Here is a 25,083-nt window from a genome sequence, read left to right on the forward strand (position 1 = left end):
ATTGAGGTTTAATTCATAAAACATAAAACATGAAAAAATGTTTTTACAGTCTTAGTAAATTAATGTATTGTTCACCCTCAGTACAATAAGAAAGCAAAAAAGTTATTGAGCTTTTAAAATGTAGCAGTGCATGATTCTTAATCAATATATAAACAATGAAAAATTTTTTAGAAAATATATATAAATATTTGACATATTTTTGTATGTTAGTGATGTCAAAAAGATTTCATCTTTTTTTCACAATGTGCAGTATAAAGAATTTTAATTATGTAATCCCTTCTCCAATTTATTGTAAAATGCTTACTATTTCTATTTACTTTCCTGACATCTTTCAAGAATATTCAATCTAATAAGTGGAACAGTTGCTCCAGCAAATGGAATTAGTTAGGGGTTTAAATTGCCAATGGTTTCTGTAAGGTTGTTTTGGGGCGTGGAGAGGTAAGTTATTTCTTTTATTTATTTATTTGTTTTTATGATAAATAATGATGAATTACATTCCCTTTCTAATACTATAATTTTAAAATTCTTACCTGATACTACACCAATTCCATCATCACAGTCATAGTCAGAGACTTCACTATCACTTATTCTCTTTGACCCTGTAAAGTAAACAATAGCAATAATTAAAATTCATGACTATTTAAGGGGAAAAAAGTCCTCAGCAACCTGAAAAACAAATGAAAGAATTTTGAACGAAACTCTTGAGAATAAAAAAAGAAGGCAAGTCATTATGAGCTCACTAACACTTTCACACATATTTCATAATGTAAGGATACAAAGAACAAGGAGTTAACAGTTTACACGGAATTATTCTGCAAATGTAGAAGATAAAGTTTCTAAATGGTTTAAAGCTTGAAATAATATTAAGTACTAAATAATATGTGTAAATTATTTGATGCTGGTTGATAAAATCTATTGGAAAACAGATAAGCTAATTCTAGATGCTTCTGGACAAAGTCACTTAAGTTTAGGTAAATTTCAAAACAAAAATTATGTGTTATTTTCAAAAGCGTTAATGTGTTTTTTTACAATATGCATGACTAAGAAATTGAATATACCAAATTATTTTTCATGCTCATGGAGAGGAAACATAAGAAATAAACTCACTTAAGACATTTTAACCTCCGTTTTTTCTTTGCTATTTAGTTTAGCTGTTTCTCCATTGCTTTGAGAAGACAAGAAATAAATCACCCACAAAACTGATTAATACATCTAAATGGTGAAGTGTGTTATGTTTTCTAGGAAACAGTCTAAGAAGAGCACTGATATTATTGTAATTGAAGAGCACCATGTGTGTTTAAGTCTATATTTGCAATCCAATATTTGCAATCTACTCTTAGAAATACACTGTAATTTTTTTTCCTTTTGTTTTTTGTTTACCTGTTTGTTTTAATCCCTGCTCTTTTGGGGGGGGGGGGAGAGTCTCTGTTGCCGGGAAATGTAGTCCTCATTTTCTTCTTTAATGATTCAAAGGAAGACAACTATCTTTTTGTGTGTGTGTGTGTGTGTGTGTGTGTGTGTGTGTGTGTGTGTGTGTGTGTGTGTGTGTGTCGAGTGCGCCACTGGCTCAGTCCCAACTATCTGTTTTTATCATGTGATCCCACTGAATCAACTTTTACTACTATTTTCCTTCCAAATGCTTATGTAATAAAGCTTTAGATATTACTGTTTTCCTTCTACAATCTTACATCACAAAGCTCTAGACACCATCAAATCTGAGGCGTTTAGAGCCCTAATTGATATGAAAATTGAATTATCTAACAACATCCCAAGAGACTGAGCACAAAACGACTTACAGAATTAGGACATACATTCTAAATGAAGTTGAGATAGAAGAGGGATCACACAGATGGGGCTACAGGGGAGAGACTTAAGAAGAATTGCTACCCAGCTTATAACACATTTCATTTCGTAAATGCTTAAGGACAAAGTAATGATTAGTGTAGGTTGCCAGGTACACAACAGAACATAAAGATTACAAGCTTTTGGTATTGGTCAAGAACCAGATCAAGAAAGACACCAGCAAAAGGTAAAGTTCATTTGATCAGACTTGGTGAGCTGTCCTGTGTGTGTATGTGGGGCAAGTTGGTATACATGGTTTGTAAATACTACTTTTCAAATCTTAGTGATTTCTTTCCAGAGTGAGATTTTATGTTATGATATTAATCCTATAGAAGTTAAATATATTGCAATTATGTTTTTTAATTGCATCTTGTCTTTTGGCATTCTGATGAATTCAATTCTTAGGTTTAATGTCATTAAATATATCAATCTTTTCTTTTAAAATCAGTGTTTTCAGTGTCTTAAGAAATCTTTCCTGACCTTATGAGCAGAGAGATAGTGTCCTATATTTTCTTCTGGAAGTTTAAAAATTTTTCTTTTTGCATTTACATTCTCATCCGTCTTGAATTAAATTCATGTATAGTGTGAGATATGGATGCAATTTCACTTTTTCCATATGGATAGCACACATCTCAGTACTCTTTACTTAATATTTCCATCTTTTCCCAATGGTTTGTGATGTCATCATTGCCACCTACCTACTAGGATCTCTCTGGTGCTCTATTTTTCTCTTGTACAGGTTATCTATCCATAACCCAGTAGCTCACTCTCTTTGTTACTACAGAATTATATGAGTATTTTGAAGAGCAAATACATCTACTATTTTATTTGTATCTTGGATCTTAGCCCAATGCTCTTCTATATAAATTTTAGATTCAGGCTATCGAATTGCACAAAAACATCCTATTGGGACTTTTGAAATGATATGCACTGAATCGATACTTTTAAAAAATTTTTTTAGTTCAGTAGCCACACTGCCTATTTTTATTTATTTATTTATTACAATATATTAATTTAGGGAGGATTGGCATGTTTTATAGCTTTTTTTTTTTTTTTACTAGCCATGTACGTAGCATTTTCTCCATTTAAGTTTTCTTTAAGGTCTTTCCATAAAATTTTAATTTTGGCCACTCAAAATTTCCATTTTTATTGAATTTATTCTCTGTATGTTATTTCTATTGTGATTAGAAATGTTGTTAAAAATTATGTTTTTTAACTTAATCGTTCAGATACAGAAATACAATTTCATCATAAAATAATGTTAACCAAATGCCTTAGTAAAGTCTTTCTGTCTCTCTTTTTACTTCTACTAAAGTGTGTTTTACTTGGATTTTTCTACATAGACAATCTTTTTGCCCAATCCTTATGCTTTTTTCTTTCTTTTCCTTGCTTTTCTATGCTAATAAGTACAATACTGGAGAGAAACAGAGAAATTTTACATACTTTTAAAATTGTGACTTTAAATATAGTTTTTCTCATATTTCCCCATTAGAATTGATATATGGTGAAGTTACACTTTATCAGGCTGAGGAAGGTCTTTATATTACTAACTTGCAAAGAGTGGGATTTAATTTTCATTAAATGTGTTTTCTGCATCTACTGAGAAAAAAGAGATGAACAAATTTTTTATAATTTAATTTACTAATTTGGTAAATTATATATATATTCTGCTAGATAGCAAGAAGAAACACGATAATGTAAATTACAAGACTTAAGGAAGTTATAAAAAACTTATTATGAATAAGTTAAATTAGCAAGATTGCAGGATACACAGTCAGTACAAAAAACAATTATGTTTCTTAGAGAATAGCAATAAACAATAGAAAAATTAATTTTAAACTCAATATCATTTACAAGAATGTCCAAAATCATGAAATACTTAGGAATACATTTAATACAAAGTATACCAAACATGTACACCCGAAACCACAAAATACTGCTATATTAGTTTGCTAGGACTGTTGTAACAAAGTACCAAAAACTGGGTAGCTTAAAACAACAGAAATTTATTGTTTCACAATTCTGGACACTAGAAGTCCAAAATCAAGGTGTTGGCAGGATCATGCTCTGTCTGATGCCTCTACGAGAGAATGCTTCCTTGTCTCTTCTGACTTCCAGTGTTTGCCAGCAATCTTTGGTGTTCCTTCACTTGTAGATACTTACTCCAGTCACATGGCTACCTTCTCTGTTTATGTCTTTATATTGTCTTCCCACTGTACGTGTCTTTTGCTGTGTCCAACTTTCCTCTTTTCATAAGGACGCCAGTCATATTGAATTAGAGCCCACCCTAATGAATTCATTTTCACTTGGTTACCTCTGTAAAGACCGTAATTAAAAATAAAGCCAAATCCTGAGGAACCGGGGGTCGGACTTCAACATATCTTTTTGGGGGAACACAACTCAACTAAACTGCTAATAAATTAAAAGTTTAAATAAATCGAGAGACTTTTCTGCAAAACTGGAAGCCAGAGATATTAGAATAACATTGTCAGGCTGCTGAGAGAAAATAAAAGTCATTCTAGGATTTATACACAGTTAAGTTTTCCATTAGGATTGAAGAAACAAAGACATATTCAGAAAAACAAAGCCTTTTTCCAATTCTACACTAAAAGAACTTCTAAAACAGTATTTCAGAAATAAAGAAATTTATCCCAGAAGGAAGTGATGCAATGCAAAAAGAAACTAGTAAAAATACAAGTAAACCTAAGCAAACCCTGAATAAATAAAATGACAATGTTTATAATAATGACTAATTTGGAGGCAGAGGTAAAATTCTGGCAGTAATATATTAGATGGTAGGGGGAGGGTATAAATCAGACTGTAAAATTTTTGTCTGGTTTGGAAGAAAAGTTAGAGACGTTAATTATCATTACTTTGTTAGCTGCGAATGTTAAAATTTCAAAAGTTACCACTAAAAAAGAGATTAAAAACAAAAAGCAGAGTGCATAAAATGATATGTCCCTATTTATGTTAGGATGAAAAAAAGAAAATGATACACATTTTCTATACACATTTGTCTGTGTGTGCAAAAATACAGAAATTGGTAACGGTAGTACATGCACAGAAGGAGAACTAGATGTTTGAGAAAAAGAGGTGGGAGACTTTTCAGTATACACACTTTTAAATGTATACCAGATGAATGTGTTACTTAAAAATCAATAGGAAAATTTTGCAAACATTTCATTTGTAGGCGAAAAGAATATATAGTCTCTATTTGCTGGGAGCATGTCCTACAGTATTAATTCAAGTTGGTCAACTATGAAGCCCACATTTCTGAGATTGTCACTATGATTGTGGTTTTTCAATTTTTTTTCAATTCTCTCTAGTTCTTAAAATAAGTATGATAATACTAAAGTCTAGGATTTTAGATGCTTCTCTGGGTCCTGCTGAATCTCCTCCTACAGCTATTCTCAGATCTGGGCCAAACACATCCGCTGCAGATCCATGACAAAGGATACCAGCTTCTTCTGTAGGTCAACCACAAAATGAGGGTTAGAAGGGATGAGAGATAAACACAGATTCCAGTTTGCCCTCGTGGGTTCAAGTTTTCTTTGCTTTTCCTGTTTCGCATACATTTTCTGTCCCACAGAGACTTCAGGACCGGTATACTATGAAGTGTCAACAGCCTTCCACAGACATTTTTATCAGTTCCCCTTTGGAGTCTCCAGCAAGTAACTTTCCTCAGATTCTTCAATCATTGTCTCACAAACCTTCTTACAAAGAATTCCCAGCTTCTCCCATGATTTGGTAAAGTTTAATCTTTATAATAAGTCTCTTATTCCATATCTCTAATAATGTCTCAGCACTAAGGGCTCCAGATTCCTGACTGAACCTTAAATTATATAATATTTAAGTCCTTAACCAATCTAGAGTTTATTTTCTTGTACATGATACACCACAAAGATACAATTTCATCTATGTTCTTTTCTCTGGGACAAAAATTTTTTCCAGCTCATTACTGATTTGCCTATTTGCCTCTGCCACCACCCTTACTCCCTTGATCTGACATATTATCTCAGATTCTTATATAAGAGAGACTTATGTAGGAGAGTGTGCTTTAGGGCTCTCTACCTTATTCCACTGATTAATTTATCCCATGCTTATTACACAGTGTGTCAAATACAGTAAAAGCTGACTTCTGATAAAAAAAATTTTTCTCCTCCCTGCTCTCTTAAGAAGCTTTCTGATCATTTCTGTCTCTTTAGTTTTCCAAATATATACCTAGGATCCGCTCATCAGTTTCCATGAAGATATGCAATAGTATTATAATTACATTCAACCTATGATATAAATAGGAGAAATTGATGATTTATAATGTTGAGTCTTCCTACCAATGATTATGGCATTTATCTATTTATTTAGGTGTTCTTTAATGTTTATTAATAAAATGTTATAACTTTTTCCTTCAGTAGCTTTACAAAACTTTTGTTAGATTTATTCCTAGGTATTTGATAGTTTCTGTTACTACTATAAACTATCTTTTTAAAATTTACTTATTCTATTTCTGGTGTATAGAAATGCAATTGACTCTTATATATATTAATCTTAAATCCAGCCATCTTGATAAACCATAATTTGTCTATACATTCTTTGGAAAGTTCAAGGTAAACAATTATATCACCTGCAAATAATGATAGGTGAATTTCTTCCTTTGAATCATTAATGTTTCTAAATTCTTCTTGTTTTATTGTGCTAAGACCTCCTTTACAATCATTCTCTTGTTCATTTTTTTTAAAGAACGAATTCTATCATTGTCTATTTAAGATAAAATTTCATGCAGGTTTTTAATAAATATTCTAACAGGTTGAGGAAGCTCCTTTCTAAACCATAACTTGCTAAGGGATATGACTATAAACTCATGTTGAATTCTATCAAAAGTTTTTTATTCATGTATTGAATAAGCAACATAGATTATCTCCTTTAATTTGTGTATTAGTCTGTTTTGTGTCTATAACAGAAATTCCTGAGACTGGGTAATTTATAAAGAACAGACATTTGTCTGGCTTATGATTCTGGGACAGTTGCATCTGGCATGGGCCTCAGGCTGCTTCTACTCATGGTGGAAAGCGGCAGGCAGCCTGCAGGTACAAACAGATCACATGGCGAGAGGAAGCAAGAGAGAGAGAGGAGGTGCCAGGGTCTTTTAATCAACCAGCTCTCATGGGAAATAATAGAGTGAGAATTCACTTATTACTCCCCCCACCTAGGGAGGGCACTAATCCATTCATGAGGGATCCACGCCCATGACTCAATCAGTTTCCACATTGGGGATCAAATTTCTACATGAGTTCTTGAAGGACAAAATATCCAAACTCCATCAATTTGTAAATGTTAATCACATTTATAAATTTTTATAAAACTAATGCATTTGATTTGCTAATAGTTTATATAGCTCTTTTCAGTAATCTATAATTAGCAGTACAACAGGCCTGTAAATTTCCATTCTTGGAATGGCTTTGTAAACTAGTGTAAAATTTATGTTTACCTTGCAAAAGACCTTGGGAATATTCTTACTTTATATATATTCTGCAAGACTATTATTAGACTTGGATAATCTGTTATCTAAGATATAGTATAATTCACCTGTAAAAACTGTCTGGGTCAAGTGTTCTCTTTGTAAAATAAGTTTTATCTCTTCATAAAACATTAATAATATCTATACATAGTAATATTTAAGCTTTTTATTTCTTATTGAGTCAGTTTTGATAAATATTACTTTTCTAGGACTTTTTCCATATTATCTATGTTTTCAGTTATTGGCATACACTCATAAACTCAGGTAATTCCATAACTGAATTGAATGTATTTTAATATCTACTTTAAGTGAGGTTAGCTCCTCTTTTACACTCATTTTTTATTTCTGCCTAATCTCTTGTTTTAATGGAAAAAATTGATTATAAATATTTGTGGGGCAGAGTTGAATATCGATACCAGTATACAATGTGTGATGATCAAATTGTGTCAATAAGCAATTTCTTGCTAACCCTCTCTCCTTCGCCTTTCCCACCTCTAGTAATCACAGTTCTGTTCTCTCCTGAAATTTCAATGCATTATTGTGACTCATTCTTTCTTTCTTCCTTCCTTCCTTCCTTCCTTCCTACCTTCCATCTTTTCTTCCTTTCTTTTGTTTTTTCTCTCTCTCTCTCCCCCCGCCCCCCACTTATGAATGAGGACATGAGGTATTTCTCTTTGTATGCCTGGCTTGATTCACTTAACATAATTTTCTCCAAGCTAATTCATGTTGCTGTGAATGTTAGAATTTCATTCTTTTTTATGACTGAATAGCACTCAAATGTGCATATATTCCTTATTTTCTTTATCCAGTCATTTGTTGATGGACATTTAGGTTGGTTCCAACTCTTGGCTATTTGTGAATAGAGGTGCAAAAAACACAGGAGTGCAGGTATCTTTTGACATGATGATTTCCATTCCTTTTGGTATGTACCCAGAAGTGAGATTGTTGGATCATATGGTAGTTCTATCTGCAGTCGTTTAAGGAAACTCCATACTGTTTTCCATAACGACTGTACAAATTCACAGTCTTGCCAATAGCATATAAGGGCTCCCCTTTCTCCTCATCCTCATCAGCATTTGTTATTTTCTCATTTTGATCATGGCCAGTCCAAATAGAATGAGATGATATCTCAATGGGGTTTTGATTTGTAAATAGATTAAATTTTCCACCTAAAAGATACAAACTAGCTTACTGCATTAAAAAACTAAACCCAACTATAAGCAGACTATGAAAAACTCACTTCACCAACAAAGACACACATAGACAAATAGTGAAGAGATGGAAAAAGACATTCCACACAAATGGAAAGCAAAACCAAGCAAGAGTTGCCATAGTCATACCAGATAAAATAGACTTCAAATCAAGAATTATAAAAAGAGGCAAAGAAGGATATTATACAATGATTAAAGGATAAATGCAGCAAGAAGATACAGCAATCATAAGTATATATGCACCCAACATCAGAGCACCCAGATACATAAAGCAATTATTACTTGACATAAGGGGAAAGATAGACCCCAACACAGCAATAGTTGCGGACTTTAACACACCACTGTCAGCATTGGACACATTATCTAGACAAAAAATTAGTAGGGAAATACTGGACTTAAACAGCACTTTAGACCAGATGGACTTGACATATATGTACATAACATTTCTTCCAACAACTGCATAATATACATTCTGCTCATCAGCACATGGACCATTCTCCAGGACCGATCACATATTAGGCCACAAATTAAGTCTCAACAAATTTAAAAGATTGAAATCATACCAAGAATATTTTTAGACCACAATGGAATAAAATTTGAAACAAAATTTTGAAAATAATACAAATGCATGGAAATTAGACAGCATGCTCCTGAATGACCAATGTGTCAAAGAAGAAATAAAGCAGGAAATCAAAAATTCCTTGAAAAAATGAAAATACAAGCACAACTTACCAAAACCTGTGGGATACTGCAAAAGCAGTACTAAGAAAGAAGTTGGCACAGAAGAAGGCAGGAGTGCTGCCACAACCAGGAGGCCCAGCTGGGAAAGCCCTGGGCAGCCCACACAAAAGGCAGGAGTGCTACCACAACCAGAAGGCTGGGCACCACTTCTGCAGAGGTAGTTCACAACAGCCACCACCACAGATTCTACCACCACAAGACCAGCTTGCTGCCACAGTAGCAGTCATGACCACCAAGCAGATGGACTGATGTATATTCAACTACATTGTGACCAGGAGAGTCACCAGAGAATCATGGAAAGAGAGGAGGAAGTCTTTCTCCTCAAAGTCCACTCCAGAGTAATAGAAGAAGTAATTGATCTACCACATGACCAGACATCAACTCAGAGATACTGGAAATATGAAAAAATAAGAAAATATGACAGCACCAAAGGAATATAGTAATTCTCAACTAACAGACCCTATAGAACAGGAAACCCTTGAAATGGCTGAAAAGGAATTACAAGTAACAATCTTAAGAAAATTCAATGAGATAAGAGAAGACTCAGACAACACAATGAAATGAGAAAAAATATGCAGAATATGAAGGAGGAAATTTACAAAGAGATTAATACCTTAAAAAATAATGTAGTGGAACTCCTATAACTAAAGGACTCATTCATTGAAATAAAAAACACAACTGAGATCTTAAGCAGGCCGTTAGAGCCAGCAGAAGAAAGAATTTCAGATCTCAAAGACAGTCTTTAAAAAATAACTCAGGCAGACAAAGAAAAGGAAAAAAGAATTTTTAAAAATGAATAAAGTCTAAGAGAGTGAACAGACAACCTTAAGCGAACAAACATCTGAATCATTTGTGTTCATGGAGAAAGGTAAAGGCATTGAAAACCTATTCAATGAAATAAATATGGAAAACATACCAGGAATATGGAGAGACACGGACCATTAGATCCAGGGAGATCAAAGATCCCTGTAAAAATTAAATCCAAAAAGATCTTCTCTGAAACACAATATAAGAAAACTGACAAAGCTCAAAGACAAAGAGAGAATACTTAAAGCAGCAAGAGAAAAGCATCAAGTCACTTATAAGGTAGCCCTCATCAGACTAAGAGCAGACTTCTCAACTGAAATTCTACAGGCAAGAAGGAAATGGGATGAAATTCAAATTACTAAAAGAAAAAAACTTCCAGCCAAGAATACTATATCCAGCAAGGTTTTCCTTCAAAGTGCAGGAAAAATAGTGTATTTTCCAGACAAACAAAAACTACAAGAGTTCATTACCACATGACCAGCCCTGCAAGAAATTCTCAAGGGCATCTGGCATCTGGAATCCCAAAAGCATTAATCACTACCACAAAGATACAAGAAAGAATAAAACCCACTAGTAAAACAAAAACACAAATGAGAAAGAAAAAGAAGCTAAATCTTACCACCTCAAAATACCAACAAACAGTGAGATGAAAAAGGGGAAGAAAGGATCAAAAGATAATAAAACATCTAAACTAAAAATGAGAAAATGCTAGGAGAAAGACAATACCACTCAATAACAACCCTAAATGTAAATCAATTAAATTCCTCACTCAAAAAACACAGACTGACAGATTGGTTAAAACTCCGGACCCAACTATATGCTGTCTTCAAGAGACTCACCTTACCTGTAAAGATGCACACAGACTAATAGTGAATGACTGGAAAAAGATATACCACACAAATGGAAACCAAAAAAGAGAAGTAGCAGCTATTCTTAAATCATATAAAATAGACTTTAAACCAAAAACCATAAAAAGAGACAAGGCCACTATATAATAGTAAAGGGATCTATTCAGCAAGAAGATATAACAATCATAAACATATATGCACCCAACACTGGAGCACCCAGATATATGAAGTGAACAGTATTAGACCTAAAGAAAGATATACACCCAAATATGATAATAGTGGGGGACCTGACCACTCCCTTCTCAGCAGTGGATAGATCATCCAGGCAACAAATCAACAGAGAAACACAGGATCTATACTAAACATTAGATCAATTGGACTTGGCAGATATCTACAGAACATTTCATCCAACAACTACAGAGTATGCATTCTTCTCCTCAGCATATAAACATTCCCCAGGATACACCACATGTTAGGTTGTAAAATAAAGTCTCAACAAATATAAAAAAATTGAAATCCTCTCAAGTGTCTTTTCAGACCACAATGGATTAAAACTAGAAATAAATAACAAGCAAAACACAGGACACTATACAAATACATGGAAATTCAACAACAGGTTCCTGAATGACCTATGGGTCCAAGAAGAAATTAAACAGGAAATCAAAAAATTCCTGAAAACAATGGAAATAATGACACATCATATTAAAACATGTGGGATAATGCAAAAGCAGTACTAAGAAGTAATTTTACTGCTATTAATGCTTACATCAAAAGAATAGAAAGATTTAAAATAATCTAATGCTATAAATCAAAAACTAGAAAAGCAAGAACAATACAATCCTAAAATTAGTACGTGAAAAGAAATAATATTAAGCAGATCTGAATGAAATAGAGACAAAAAGAATGACACAAAAGATCACTGCAACAAAAAGTTGTTTTTTTGAGGAGATAAAACAAAACAGACAAATAATTAGCTAAGTTAATGAAAGAAAAAAAAGAAGAGAGAAGACCCAAATAAAAAAAATCAAAAATGAAAAAGGAGACATTGCATCTGATATGACAGAAATACAAAGAATCATTAGAGACTATTACAAACAACTATACACAAACAAATTTGAAAATCTGTAGAATATAGATAAATTTCTAGACACAAACGAGCTACCCAGACTGAACCAAGAAGAAACAGAAAACCTGAACAGACAAGTGACACAATTGAAGCAGTAACCAGCAGTCTCCCAACAAAGAAAAGCCCAGGACCAGATGGCTTTACTGCTGAATTCTACCACACCCTTAAAGAGGAATTAATACCAAGTCTCTTCAAACTATTCCAAAAAATGAATAGAGGCCACTATCCCAAACTCATTCTATGAGTGCAGCACCACCCTACTACCAAAATCAGACACAGACTGAACATCAAAAAAGAAAACTACAGCTCAACATCTCTGATGAACATTGAGTAAAAATTCTCAGCAAAATACTGGCAATCAGAATACAGCAACACAACAAAAATACTATAAACCAAGATCAAGTGGGATTCCTTCCAGGGAGAGAAGGAGGTTCGACACATGCAAGTCAATAAATGTGATACACAATATCAACAAAATCAAGTATAATAATCACGATTATCTCAAAAGAGGCAGAAAGAGCATCTGACAAAATTCAACATCCTTCATGATAAAAGCACTCAGTAAATTAGGTATAGAAGAAAAATATCTCAACATGATAGAAGCCATATATGACAAACCTACCATTAATATCATCCTGAATGGGGAATAGAATGGGAACAAGACAAGAATGTCCACTATCACTACTCCTATTTAACATAGTATTAGAAGTACTAGCCAGAGCAATCAGTCAAGAGAAAGAAATAAAGGGCATCCAGATTGGAAAAGACAAAGTCCAACTATCCCTGTCACAGATGACATCCTATATATATAGAAAAACCTAAAAACTCTACTAAAAAACCCTTTGAGCTGATAAACAATTTCAGGAATATTGCAGGATACAAAATCAACACCCGAAAATCAGTACTATTTTTGTATTCCAATAACAAACTAGCAGAAAAATAAATCAATAAAGTAAGCCTATTTACAGTACTCATGAAAGATATAAAATACCTAATAATCAATTTAACCAAGGAAGTGAAAGATCTCTACAATGAGAACTATAAATCACTACTGAAAGAAATTAAAGAGGACACAAAAAGATGGAAAGACATTTCCAAGCTCTAGGATTAGAAGAATTAATGTTCTGAAAATGTCCATACTACCCAAAGTGATCTACAGATTCAGTGCAATCCTCTTCAAAATACCAATGACATTCTTTGCAGAAATAGAAAAAACAATCCTAATGTTCATATGGAACAACAGAAGACTCCAAATAGTCAAAGCGATCCTGATTTAAAACACCATAAAGCCAGAGGCATAACACCACCTGACTTCAAATTATATTACGAAGCTATTATAACCAAAACAGCATGCTACTGGCATAAAACTAGACACTCAGACCAATGTAACAGAACAGAGAACCCAGAAATCAACCCACATACTAACTGCCAACTGATCTTTGACAAAGGCCCCAAGAACATACATTGGGGAAAAGACTGCTTCTTCAATAAATGGTGCTGGGAAACTGTACTTCCATATGCAGAAGAATGAAACTAGACCTGCACCTCCCACCAAATACCAAAATAAACTCAAAATGGATTAAAGACTTAAGTATAAGACCTGAAACTATAAAATTACTAAAGGAAAACACAGGGGAAACACTTCAGGAAGTAGAACTGGGCAAAGACTTTATAAATAAGACCCCAAATGCATAAGCAACCGAAGAAAAAATAAATAAATTGGATTATATCAAACTAAAAAGTGTCTGCACAGCAAAGGAAATAATCAACAGAGTGAAAAGAAAGCTTAGAAAATGGAAGAAAATATATGCAAACTGTACATCCAACAAAGGATTAATACCCAGAATATAAAAGGAATTCAACAACTATACAGTAAAAAAACAAATAACCCAATTCAAAAAATGGGCAAAAGGAGCTGAATAGACATTTTTTGAAGGAAGACATACAAATAGCCAACAGCTACATGTAAAAATGATCAACATCACTAATTATCAGGGAAATGCAAATTAAAACCACATTGAGATATCATCTCACCCCAGTTAGACTGGCTGTTATCAAAACAAGAATGCAGAGAATGCAGAGAAATGGGAACTCTTCTACGCTGTTGGTGGGACTCTTAATTGGTACAACCACTATGGAAAACAGTATGGAGGTTTCTCAAACAACTACGGATAGACCTATCATACCATCCATCAATCTCACTTCTGGGTAAATACCCAAGGGAATGGAAATCATCATGTGGAATGGATACATGTACTCCCCTGTTCATCACAGCTATATTTACAATAGTCAAGACATGGAACCAACCTGAATGTCCATCACTGGACGACTGGATAAGGAAAATGTGGTATGTATACACAATGGAATACTACTAAGCCACAAATAAGAATGAAATTCTGCCACTTGTAGCAACATGGATGAGCTTAAAGAAAATTATGTTAAGTGAAATAAGCCAGGTACAGAGGAGAAAGTACTGAATTTCTTCACTCACAAGTGGGAGCTAAGAGAGAAAGGAGGGAAAGAAACACCACAGTCATGTGTTGGACTTAACAGAGGGAGAGAACAGACCTAGGATTGCTGAGGGTGGGGAGCAGGGAGAGAGGGGTTGTGGAGAGGTTGGGTGGTGTACATGCTGAACAATTGCTACTTGTGGTGGTGGGCATGCTGATAGTAGTGATCTGATCATCAGATCTTGGGCACAGACACTGACAGTCAGCTCTGTGAGCCATGAATATGTATAATCAATAAAAATAATTTTAAAAAAGTGGACCACAGTGTTCTCCCAAAACCAGGATCCAGTATCACCAGCCATCATTATTTAAACATTTGAAATAACCTTTTTTTAAGAAAAAAAAAGAGTGAAGTTTATTGCAATAACTGTCTTCATCAAAAGAATAGAAAGACTTCAAATAAACAACCTAATGTTATACCCCAAAGAGCTGGAAAAACAAGAACACTCCAATCCCAAAATTAGTAGACAGAAAGAAAGAATTAAGATCTGAGAGGAACTAAATGAAATAGAGATGAAAAAATGATACAAAAAGTCAACAAAATGAAAAGTTGTTTTTTTGAGAAGATAAACAAAATAGACAAGCCATTAGCCAGACTAACTAAAAAGAGAGAATATCCAAATAACACCAATCAGAAATGAAAAAGCAGACATTACAACCATTATCACAGAAATATAAAGAATCATTGGAGACTATTATGAATAATTATATGTAAACAAATTTGAAAATGTGGAGGAAATAGATAAATTTCTGGATACATACAAACTACCAAGACTGAACCAAGAAGAAATAGAAAACATGAACAGACCAATAACATGCAAAGATACTGAAGCAGTAATCAGCAGTCTCCCAACAAAGAAAAGCCCAGGACCACATGGCTTCACGGCTGAATTCTAACAAACTTTTAAAGAATTATACCAATCCTTTTCAAATTATTCCAAAAAATTTGAAACAGAGGTCATTCTCCCAGACTCATCCTATGATGCCAGCATCACACTAATGCTAATATCAGACAAAGACACAACAAAAAATGAAAGCTACAGGCCAATATCCCTTATGAACATAAACACAAAAATCCCCCACAAGATATTGTTGAACAGAATACAACAGCATGTGAAAAAAATGATACATAATGATCAAGTGGGATTCATACCAGGGATACTTGTATGGTTCAACATATGCAAATCAATAAATGTGATACACCACATCAGAAAACCAAGGACAAAAACCATATGGTTATCTCAACAGATGCAGAAAAAGCATTTCACAAAATTCAACATCCCTTCATGATAAAGACACTCAACAAATCAGGTATAGAAGGAAAGCATCCCAGCGTAATAAAAGCCATATATGACAAAGCCACCACCAACATCATCCTTAGTAGGGAAAAGTGGAAAGCTCTTCCTAATCTCTTCTTGATCATTGCAGTTTCCAGAATTTTATCTATTTGGTTATTTTTCTCTTTTGCTACTTTTCTATTTCATTCATTAGTTTGCATTTTTTAGAATTGTATATAAAGGTAAATGTAGAGATGTATTCTTTTTGCCTGTCTTTTTCCACTCAGCATAATTATTTTGAGATTCATCCATGTCGTAATGTTTATCAGTAGTTTATTACTTTTTACTGCTGAGCAATATTCCATTGTATGGTTGCACCACAGTTTGTTTTACATTCACCAATTGATGGGTATTTGGGTTGTTTGGCTATTACAAATAAAAATACAGTGAGCATTCATGTCCATTGAGTGGACATATGAGGGTATGTCAAAATTTCATGGAAAAATAGAGCTAAAAGATAATATGAATCCTTCCATGGACTTTTTGATGTACCCGCATATGCTTCCACTTCTCTTTGATAACCACCTAGCAGGGGAATGGCGAGAGTATATGGTAGATGCATGTTCAACTTTTTAAGAAACTGCCAAAGTATTTCCATAGAGGATGTTAACAAATTACATTACCATCAGCAGTGTATGAGAGTCTTCGTCACTTCCCATTCTCTGCAATTCTTGGTATGGATAGTCTTTTTCATTTTAGCCATTCTAAGAAGTTGTAACGGTATCTCATTTGCGTTATCCCCAAAACTAACACGATGTATCTTTTCACATGCTTATATTTCATTCCTTCAATGGTCTTTCAAATCTAATTTCCATTTTGTACTGGTTATTTTTTTATTCATGAGTTGACGATTTTCTACATATTTTGATGTACGTCCTCTATCAGACACATGATTTGCAAATACTTCTTCTAGTCTTTGTCTTGTCATTTCATTATGTTAACAGTGTTCTTCAAAGAAAAAAGATTTTCATTTTGAGGAAGTTTAATTTATCAACTTATTATTTAATTGATCATGATTGTGGTACCCTAAGAAAGCTTTACCTAACCAAAAGTGTTTAATTCTTCTCATAAAAGTTCTATAATTTTAGGTTTTACATTTAAGTCTATGATTTATTTTGAGTTAATTTTTGTAAAGGATTTTGGGGAAGAATTACCATCTTAAAAACACTGATTCTTCTAATTCATGAATATGGAATATCTTTCAATATATTTAGATTTCCTTTCACTTCCCTCTGCAATGTTTTATGATTTTTTAATATGCACGCCTGTATTTATTTTGTAAAATTTCATAAATATTTTAAAATATTTTCCTTCTATTGTGAACGATAATATTTTCTTAATTTTCTTTTCAAATTGTTAATGGCTAGTACATAAAATACAATTAATTTTTGTATACTGTTCATGTATCTTGGGACCTTGCTGAACTCGTTTATTAGTTTTAGTAGTTTTCTGTGGATTCTTTAGAATTTTCAACATATAGAATCAGGTCATCTGTGAATAAGGGCATTTTTACCTCTTCTACACCATTCTGAATGCCTTTTATTTATTTTTCTTGCATGATTGCTGTGCACTTTTGAATAGAAGTAGTGAGAGAAGCTAAAGGGTTTTCATAGGTACTCTATCTTCTCTTCTTCCCCTACTTTGCTGATAGCTTTTATTTTGAGTGAGTGTTAAATTTGTCAAAACTTTTTCTTCATCTCTTCATACAATCATGTGGTTTTTGTCCTTTTTTTCTATTCATATGTTAAATTACATTAACTCTACATTACTGTGATAAATCCCTCAGTTATAGGGCATAATTTTTTTTATATATTGTGGGATTCCATTTACTAATAGTTTGTTGAAGATTTCTGTGTTTATATTCATGGGAGATATTGGTCTAGTTTTCTTTTCTTGTGATGTGTTTGCCTGGTTTGGGTATCAGGATAATACTGGCCTTATAAAATGAATTGGAGGGTATTTCTTTCTCTTTTTTTCTCAAGGAATTTGAGAAATATTGGTATTTCTTTTTACATACTTGACAGAATTCGCTCCTGGAGCCACTGGGCCTAAGCATTTCCTTGTGGTAAGATTTTTCATTATTAAATCAAATTCTTTATTGTCATAGGTTTATTTGGATTTTAATTTTTTTCTGGATCAGCTTCTACAATTTGTAGCTCAACAGGTATTTGTCCATTTCATCTGTGTTACTTAATTTTATGGCATTGTATTCCAGTGTAATTGGAATTGTATTCCAATGTAATTCCCCAAGGGATTTCCATAATAATCACTTAACTTCTGTTAAATTGGTAGTGATTTCCAGAACATTATTGACTTTGGTATTTTGTTTCTTTTCTGTTGATTAGTCAATTAAATTAGTCTAATGAAATGTCTGGCAATTTTGTTGATCTTTTCAAAGCATCAACTTTTGGCTTCATTGACTTTCTATAATGTCTCTGAATTTCTGGATCTTTCTGTTTTAATCTTTATTATTTTCTTCCTTTAATTTGCTTTGAGTTTAGTTTGATTTTTCATTTTTTAAAGTGGAAGTTTGAGACATTAATAGCTATAAATTTTCCTCCATGCACTACTTTAGTGGCATGTCTTTTCTGATATGTTCTGTTTTTGTTTTCATTCAGTTAAAAATATTTTCTTATTTACCTTATATCTTCTTTAACCCATGGATTATTTAGAATAATGCAGTTTAATGCCAAAAATTTGTGATACAGATTTGTAGATTTCCCAAATTTCTTTATACTGGTGATTCCCAACTTAATTTTTAAGTATACAAATCATACCTTGTATGATTCCAATTTTTAAATTTAATTAGACTTTTTTTTATGACCTAGTGTATGGTCTTTATCCTGGAGATTGTTTTATGTTCTGTCAAAAATAATGTATGTGTATTCTCTTGTTGCTGGGTAGAGTGTCTGGATTCAGTAAGGTCTAGTTGGTTGATAGTATTGTTCAAGTCCTCTACATACTCACTAATTTTCTGCATAGTTTAGAACAACTATTATTGAAGATGGAATATTAAAGTATTCAACTACCATTGTTGAATTTTCCATTTTTCCTTTGAATTTTTGTCTCATGAATTTTAGGGCTCATGTTATTTTTATAATTGTTCTATCTTTCTAAAAAAACTGAACATTTTATCATCACAAAATGCTTCTTTTCTTATTAATAATATACTTGCCTTAAAGACTATTTTTTCTGATATTAGTAGAGCTACTGCAGCTCTCATTTAGTTAATGTTTGAGGAGTACACTGATATCTTTTTCCACTTTTACTTTTAAACTATTTGTCTTTGAATTTAAAGGCTCTTGTAAACCACATATAGTTGGATATTTTTCTTTTTTAAACCATTCTGATAATCTCACTATAAATTTTTCTTCCCGAATTTGAAGCTCTATTATTAGTTGTTAAATATTTAGGATTGTTATATTCTCTTAGTCAATTTACCCCTTTATTAATATTATTATAAAATGACCTCCTTTATCCTTGGTAATATGCTCTGCTCTAAAACCTAATTTGTCTAATATTAATACAGGAACTCCAGATTTCTATTTGATTAGTGTCAGTATGGCTCATCTTTTCCATCCTTTTACTGTAAACCTCTTCATGTTCTTAAATTTAAAGTAGGTTTCTTATAAACAGTATATACCTGGATTTGCGTTTTTTAAAAATCCAAGCTAACAATCCCTATCTTTTAATTGGGGTATTCTAACCATTCACATTTAATGTGATAATTGATTTGGTTGGTTACAACCATGAACTTGCTATTTATTTTCTACCCCATCTGTTCTTTGTTCTACATTTCCTATTTTTCTATCTTCTTTGGGAAGAAATGGATATTATTTATGGTTCTATTTTATCTTTTCTGTTGGCTTATAAGCTGTAACTCTTTCTTTTGTTGTTTATAGATTTATAGTGCACATCTTTAACTTATTACAACTCCTTTCAAATGATAAATTACTTAGAGTATAAAAACATTGTAATTGTACAATTGTATTTCTCCTCCCCCAAACTTTGTGCTATTGTTGGCATATATTTTACTTTTATATATGTTGCAAACCCTATACTACATTGCTATTAGGTTTGTTTAAACAGTCAGTTATATTTAAATGCATTTAAACAATAGGAAAAAATCTCACATATTTACCAACGCAGCTACCATTTCCAATGTTCTTCATTACTTTGTATAGATCTATATTTTATATTTCCATCTGGTATCAGTATTCTGCCTGAAGGACTTTCTTTGACATGTGCTGTAGTGCATATCTTCTGGTAATGAGTTCTTTAAGGGGTGTGTGTGTCTGAGAAAATCTTTATCTACCTTCATTTTTGAAAGAATAGGTATAGAATTCCAGATTGGCATTTTTTCTTCTTTGAGTACTTGCACTGTTTCCAATGAACAAATCTGAGGTCAATCTTATTTTTGTTCCTCAGTTATGTACTAAGCCTCTTTTCTCTGGATGCTTTTAAGATTTTCTGTTTATTATTAGTTTTAAGGAAGTTAATTATGACATGCCTTGGTATAGTCTCATTAATGTTTCCTGTGCTTGGAGTTCATTGAGCTTCTTGGATATATGGGTTTATAGTTTTTATCAAATTTGGACAATTTTCAGCCATTATTTTTTCACATATTTTTGTCCTCTCCCCTCTCCTCTCCTATGGGGAATTCAATTACCTGTATATCGTTGTCCATAGCTCACAGATGCTCTGTCATCTTTTAATATTCTCTTTTTTTACTTATCCTTCATTTTGGATAGTTTCTACTTCTGTGTCTTCAAGTTCATTAACATCTTCTCTGCAATGTTGATTGTCATTAATCCTATTAAATGTATTTTTATTTCAGATATTGTGGTTTTCATTTCTAGATGTCTGATTTCAGTCCTTTTATATCTTAAAAATTTCTATTTAACATTTTAAACATTGGAATACACTTCCAATAACTGTTTAATAATCTTGTCTTTAATTATACGATCTGTGCCAGTTGTTGTTCAGTTTTGATTGGATTATCCCTCTCTCTTTTTTTTTTTTCTTTCTTTCTCTTTTTTACAAGCCTGGTAATTTTTTGTTAGATGCCAGTCATCATAAATTTCACATTGTTGTATGCTGGATATTTTTGTATTACTATAAATATTTTTGAGCTTACGGTTGTGCTACTTAGAAACATTTTTATTCTTTCAATTCCTTTCTTTAAGACTATTTATGTGGTACAGTGTTCAGTCTGGGGCTAATTATTCCCTGCCACTGAGGCCAGACACTTCTGTGTACTCAATTCAACGTCTTCTGAAATTTCACATTTTCAATATCACTGAAGGCAACAGGCACTATTACCTCTGATCTTTTTGAGTGGTTCATTGCCTAGCATTGGGCAAATGTCACACATTTATGTGATAATCAAAGCTTAGTGCATACTTGAGGGGAACCCTCTGTAGATCTTCAGCATTCTCTCTCTGTGCAGTTCTCTCCTCTCCAGTACTGTTATGTGAACTCTAGTTACTTTGGTCGCCCCAAGCTCTCAGTTTCATCTTCTTAACTTAGAGAGTCCATAGGCTCCTTCTGGGCTCTCACTCCATGTCCTGTGGCCAGGAAGCTTTTTAAAAGTGATAGAGTAGGGAAATCTTAAGGTTCAACTCATTCATTTCCTTTCTCTTAGTAATTACTGTCCATAATTGCTTGATGTTCACTGTTATTCAAACAATTTGTTTCATATATTGTGTCCATTTTGCTATTTTTTGAGGTGGGAAGGTAAATCCATCTTGGTTGTAAACAGTAGTAGCCTTCTTCAGTAGATTTAAAACTTTGGTGTACCATTCCTGAGGCTCTTTATAATTACTTCCTAATCTTTCCAATAAGATAATAATAATAATAATTATTATTATTATTATTACTATTATTATTAGGCAACTGGCCAGTACAGGGATTGAACCCTGGACTTTGGTGTTATCAGCACCATGTTCTAACCAATTGAGCTAACCGGCCAGCCCAAGTTTTTATTTTTATTTATTTATTTAATTGAAAGATAATTGATTATATAAATTTATGGAGTACACACAATATGTACAATATGTGGTGATCAAATCAGGACAATTAGTATAGTCATGTTTACCAAATGTAATCAATCTTTGTGACCTTTAACTAATTTCTTGATAACCCCCCTCTCCCATCTCTAATAACCACAGCTCTGTTCTCTCTCTCTTTTTCTTTAAAGTTCAATGTATTATTGTGATTGTTTCTTTCTTTCTTTTAGCTCCCACTTATTATTGAGGACATATGATATTTCTCTTTCTGTACCTGGCTTATTTCACTTAACATAATGTCCTCTATGTTCATCCATGTTGCAGCAAATGGCAGAATTTCATTCTTTTTTAAGGCCGAGTAGTGTTCTATTGAGTATATATACCACATTTTCCTTATTCAGTCATCTGTCGATCAACATTTAAGTTGATTTCAATTCTTGGCTATCATAAATAGAGCTGTAATAAACATGGGAGTGCAGATATCCCTTCAACATGATGATTTCCATTCCTTTCAGCATATAGCCAGCAGTGGGATTGTTGGATCATATGGCAGTTCTATCTGTAACTGTCTGAGGAACCCCCATACTGTTTTCCATAATGGTTGCACTAATTTACAGTCCCACCAAAAGTATAGGAGAGTTCCCCTTTCTCCACATCATCATCAGCATTTGTTATTCTCTGTCTTTTTGGTAGCAGCCAGTCTAACTGGGGTGAGATGATATCTCAATGTGGTTTTGATTTGCATTTCTCGGATGCTGAGTGATGTTCAGCATTTTTTCACGTGTCTGTTGGCCATTTGTATATCTTCATAAGAGAAATGTCTATTCAGTTTCTTTGCCCATTTTTTAATTGGGTTACTTGTTTTCTTATTGTTGAGTTGTTTCAGTTTTTTGTATATTCTGGATATTAATCCCTTGTAAGATGCATAGTTTGCAAATATTTTCTGCCATTCTGTAGGTTGTCTTTTCGCTCTGTTCTTTTATTTCTTTTGCTGCACAGAAGATTTATAATTTGATATAATCCCATTTTTTTATGTTTTCTTTTGTTGCCTGTGCTTTTGGGGTCTTATTCATAAAGTCTTTGCACAATCCTATATCCTGAAGTATTTCCCTACGTTTTCTTTTAGGAGTTTTATAGTTTCAGGCAAGATAATTTTTAAAAAATATAAAGGCTCAGTGGGCTAAACATATTTAAAATATTTTCCAATAAAAATTGTTTAAAAACAAAAGAAGTCCAAGTGACAAGTTAAAAAATTTAACGTCAGTTTAGGATATCATGAAATATATACTTTGTGAATGTGTGAATATAAAAGTCATAATACATTATACTAATAATAGTAAGTCTATTCTGTTTTCCTTGGAATATAGGACCAAATTACTAAAATGCTGAAAACTACAGCAAACATTATATTTTAACTTATGATTTAATTCAATCTGTTTAGAATTTTTCAAACCAACCCCCATAAGTCAAAAACATTGTAAGTTATATCCATTTAAATTCAAATTTTCTGAAACAGCGTACATAATAACAGAGTATATACTAAAAGATGCTTCATTGATAAAATAATACCATACTAAAGGGGACAATACTGGACACACTGAAATCATAAATCACTATATTTCAACAAGTGGTTTTAATACCAAAATAAAAAATAATAAAGCTGTAAACATGAACATACTGGAAAAGTTCTATTGGTAGAAAAGGGAAACTGCAGGCATACTGGTTAGAAATTTAACATATGCACATCAACAAACAAAGCACAAAAACCACAAAACCAATTAAACTGTGCATATAAATACATGCATTAAACATTGTCCATGCTAAAATTTACCTGAATTATATGAACATAAGTCTTTATCTGGAAAAAAATGTTAAAGTGATGTCAAAAATACATTTAAAAATCTTTACATGCAATAGGAATGTTGAATTCTAATTTCTGCTGTATAGTACATACTGTATAATTTAGCAATTTTATTCTAAAAGTGTAAAAGGCCATACTAATTAAGAATAAAATAAGAAAAAAAGACAAATCATATCTGAATTAGTAAAAAATTTAAATTACAAGTTACATTGAAAGAAACTTAGACTAAATGCAAGACTTATAGGCTGAGAGAGCAGAATTTAGTAAGAGAAGGTAAATAAAATAAAAAATAAGATTGCCCTACATACTAATGATTATCAATTTTATGTTACAATACATGGTTATATAACATATGAAATGCAAAACATTTATAGGCAGAAATTTAGCATGCAAGAAACAACTAGTGAACTTAAGTAGAAAGATCCTTTGAAAAACAGCAGTCATTTTGAAACTCCTCATTTCTGGAAAAACACACTTAAAACTGATTTATTTTTAGGGAAATGCAAACTTTAAAAAATTATAGGGAAGCAGTTATCTTGGCATTCTAAGCTGATAAAAAAAATATGTAGAAATTATCACAAGTAAATTAACAGTATACAAATTAGATTTTTCTATATATAAACAACGAAGTTTTGAAAAGGTAGTAAAATATGTCTTCATATTGAAGGATGTCTTCATAAAATGTCTTCATATTGAAGGATGAGTACATTATTATCTGAGTATACATTAAAACATTAAGGAAATATACGAATACGAACAATTCCACAAAAATACCAGAGTATAGAAAGATGCCATAATACATGGAAAAATGTGAATGTTTATCCTAACGTGTAAATTGTTAGTATAAAGATGATAAATCACAGGAAAATAAGACAATAAGTTCACAGGGTATTACTAAAGCTCATTTTCTAATGAAAAGATTAGAATTTGTATGACATGATTTCAAACTTTATTTAACAAATGGAATAGTAGGACTCCACTTCACATGGCATTATTTCCCATGATTGATCTGTCCCATTAGTAACCTACACACACAGGGGTGAAATCATACAAAGTGTTTTGAGAAAAAAACCCCACAAACTTCTTTTCTGGCCACATAGAAGGAAGTATAGTGTAGACATAAGTATGAAATAGCAGAAATTAAAATAGAAAAAAATAGGACAGTTGAATAATTTTCTAAGTATCGTAACATTTAACCAGGATGCATTTTCATAAATTAAGGATAACTGAATAAACTAGATTGACCTAGGATTTAAAAAAAAACAACAAAACCAACA

At 32.5% G+C, this 25,083-nt stretch overlaps 1 protein-coding gene across 37 annotated transcripts in view; it reads right to left on the bottom strand.

The window, feature by feature from the left end:
- Positions 1-25,083, bottom strand: part of RIMS2 (regulating synaptic membrane exocytosis 2) — a 637,189-nt gene that overhangs the window by 247,479 nt on the left and 364,627 nt on the right. For all 37 annotated transcript variants that reach the window (XM_063079161.1, XM_063079141.1, XM_063079151.1 and 34 more), the window contains one exon: positions 531-599. In XM_063079161.1, the coding sequence (XP_062935231.1) occupies positions 531-599 (69 nt within the window). The remainder of the gene's footprint in view (positions 1-530; positions 600-25,083) is intronic.

Source organism: Cynocephalus volans, chromosome 15, assembly GCF_027409185.1.
Source record: "Cynocephalus volans isolate mCynVol1 chromosome 15, mCynVol1.pri, whole genome shotgun sequence".
NCBI classification, from domain to species: domain Eukaryota; kingdom Metazoa; phylum Chordata; class Mammalia; order Dermoptera; family Cynocephalidae; genus Cynocephalus; species Cynocephalus volans.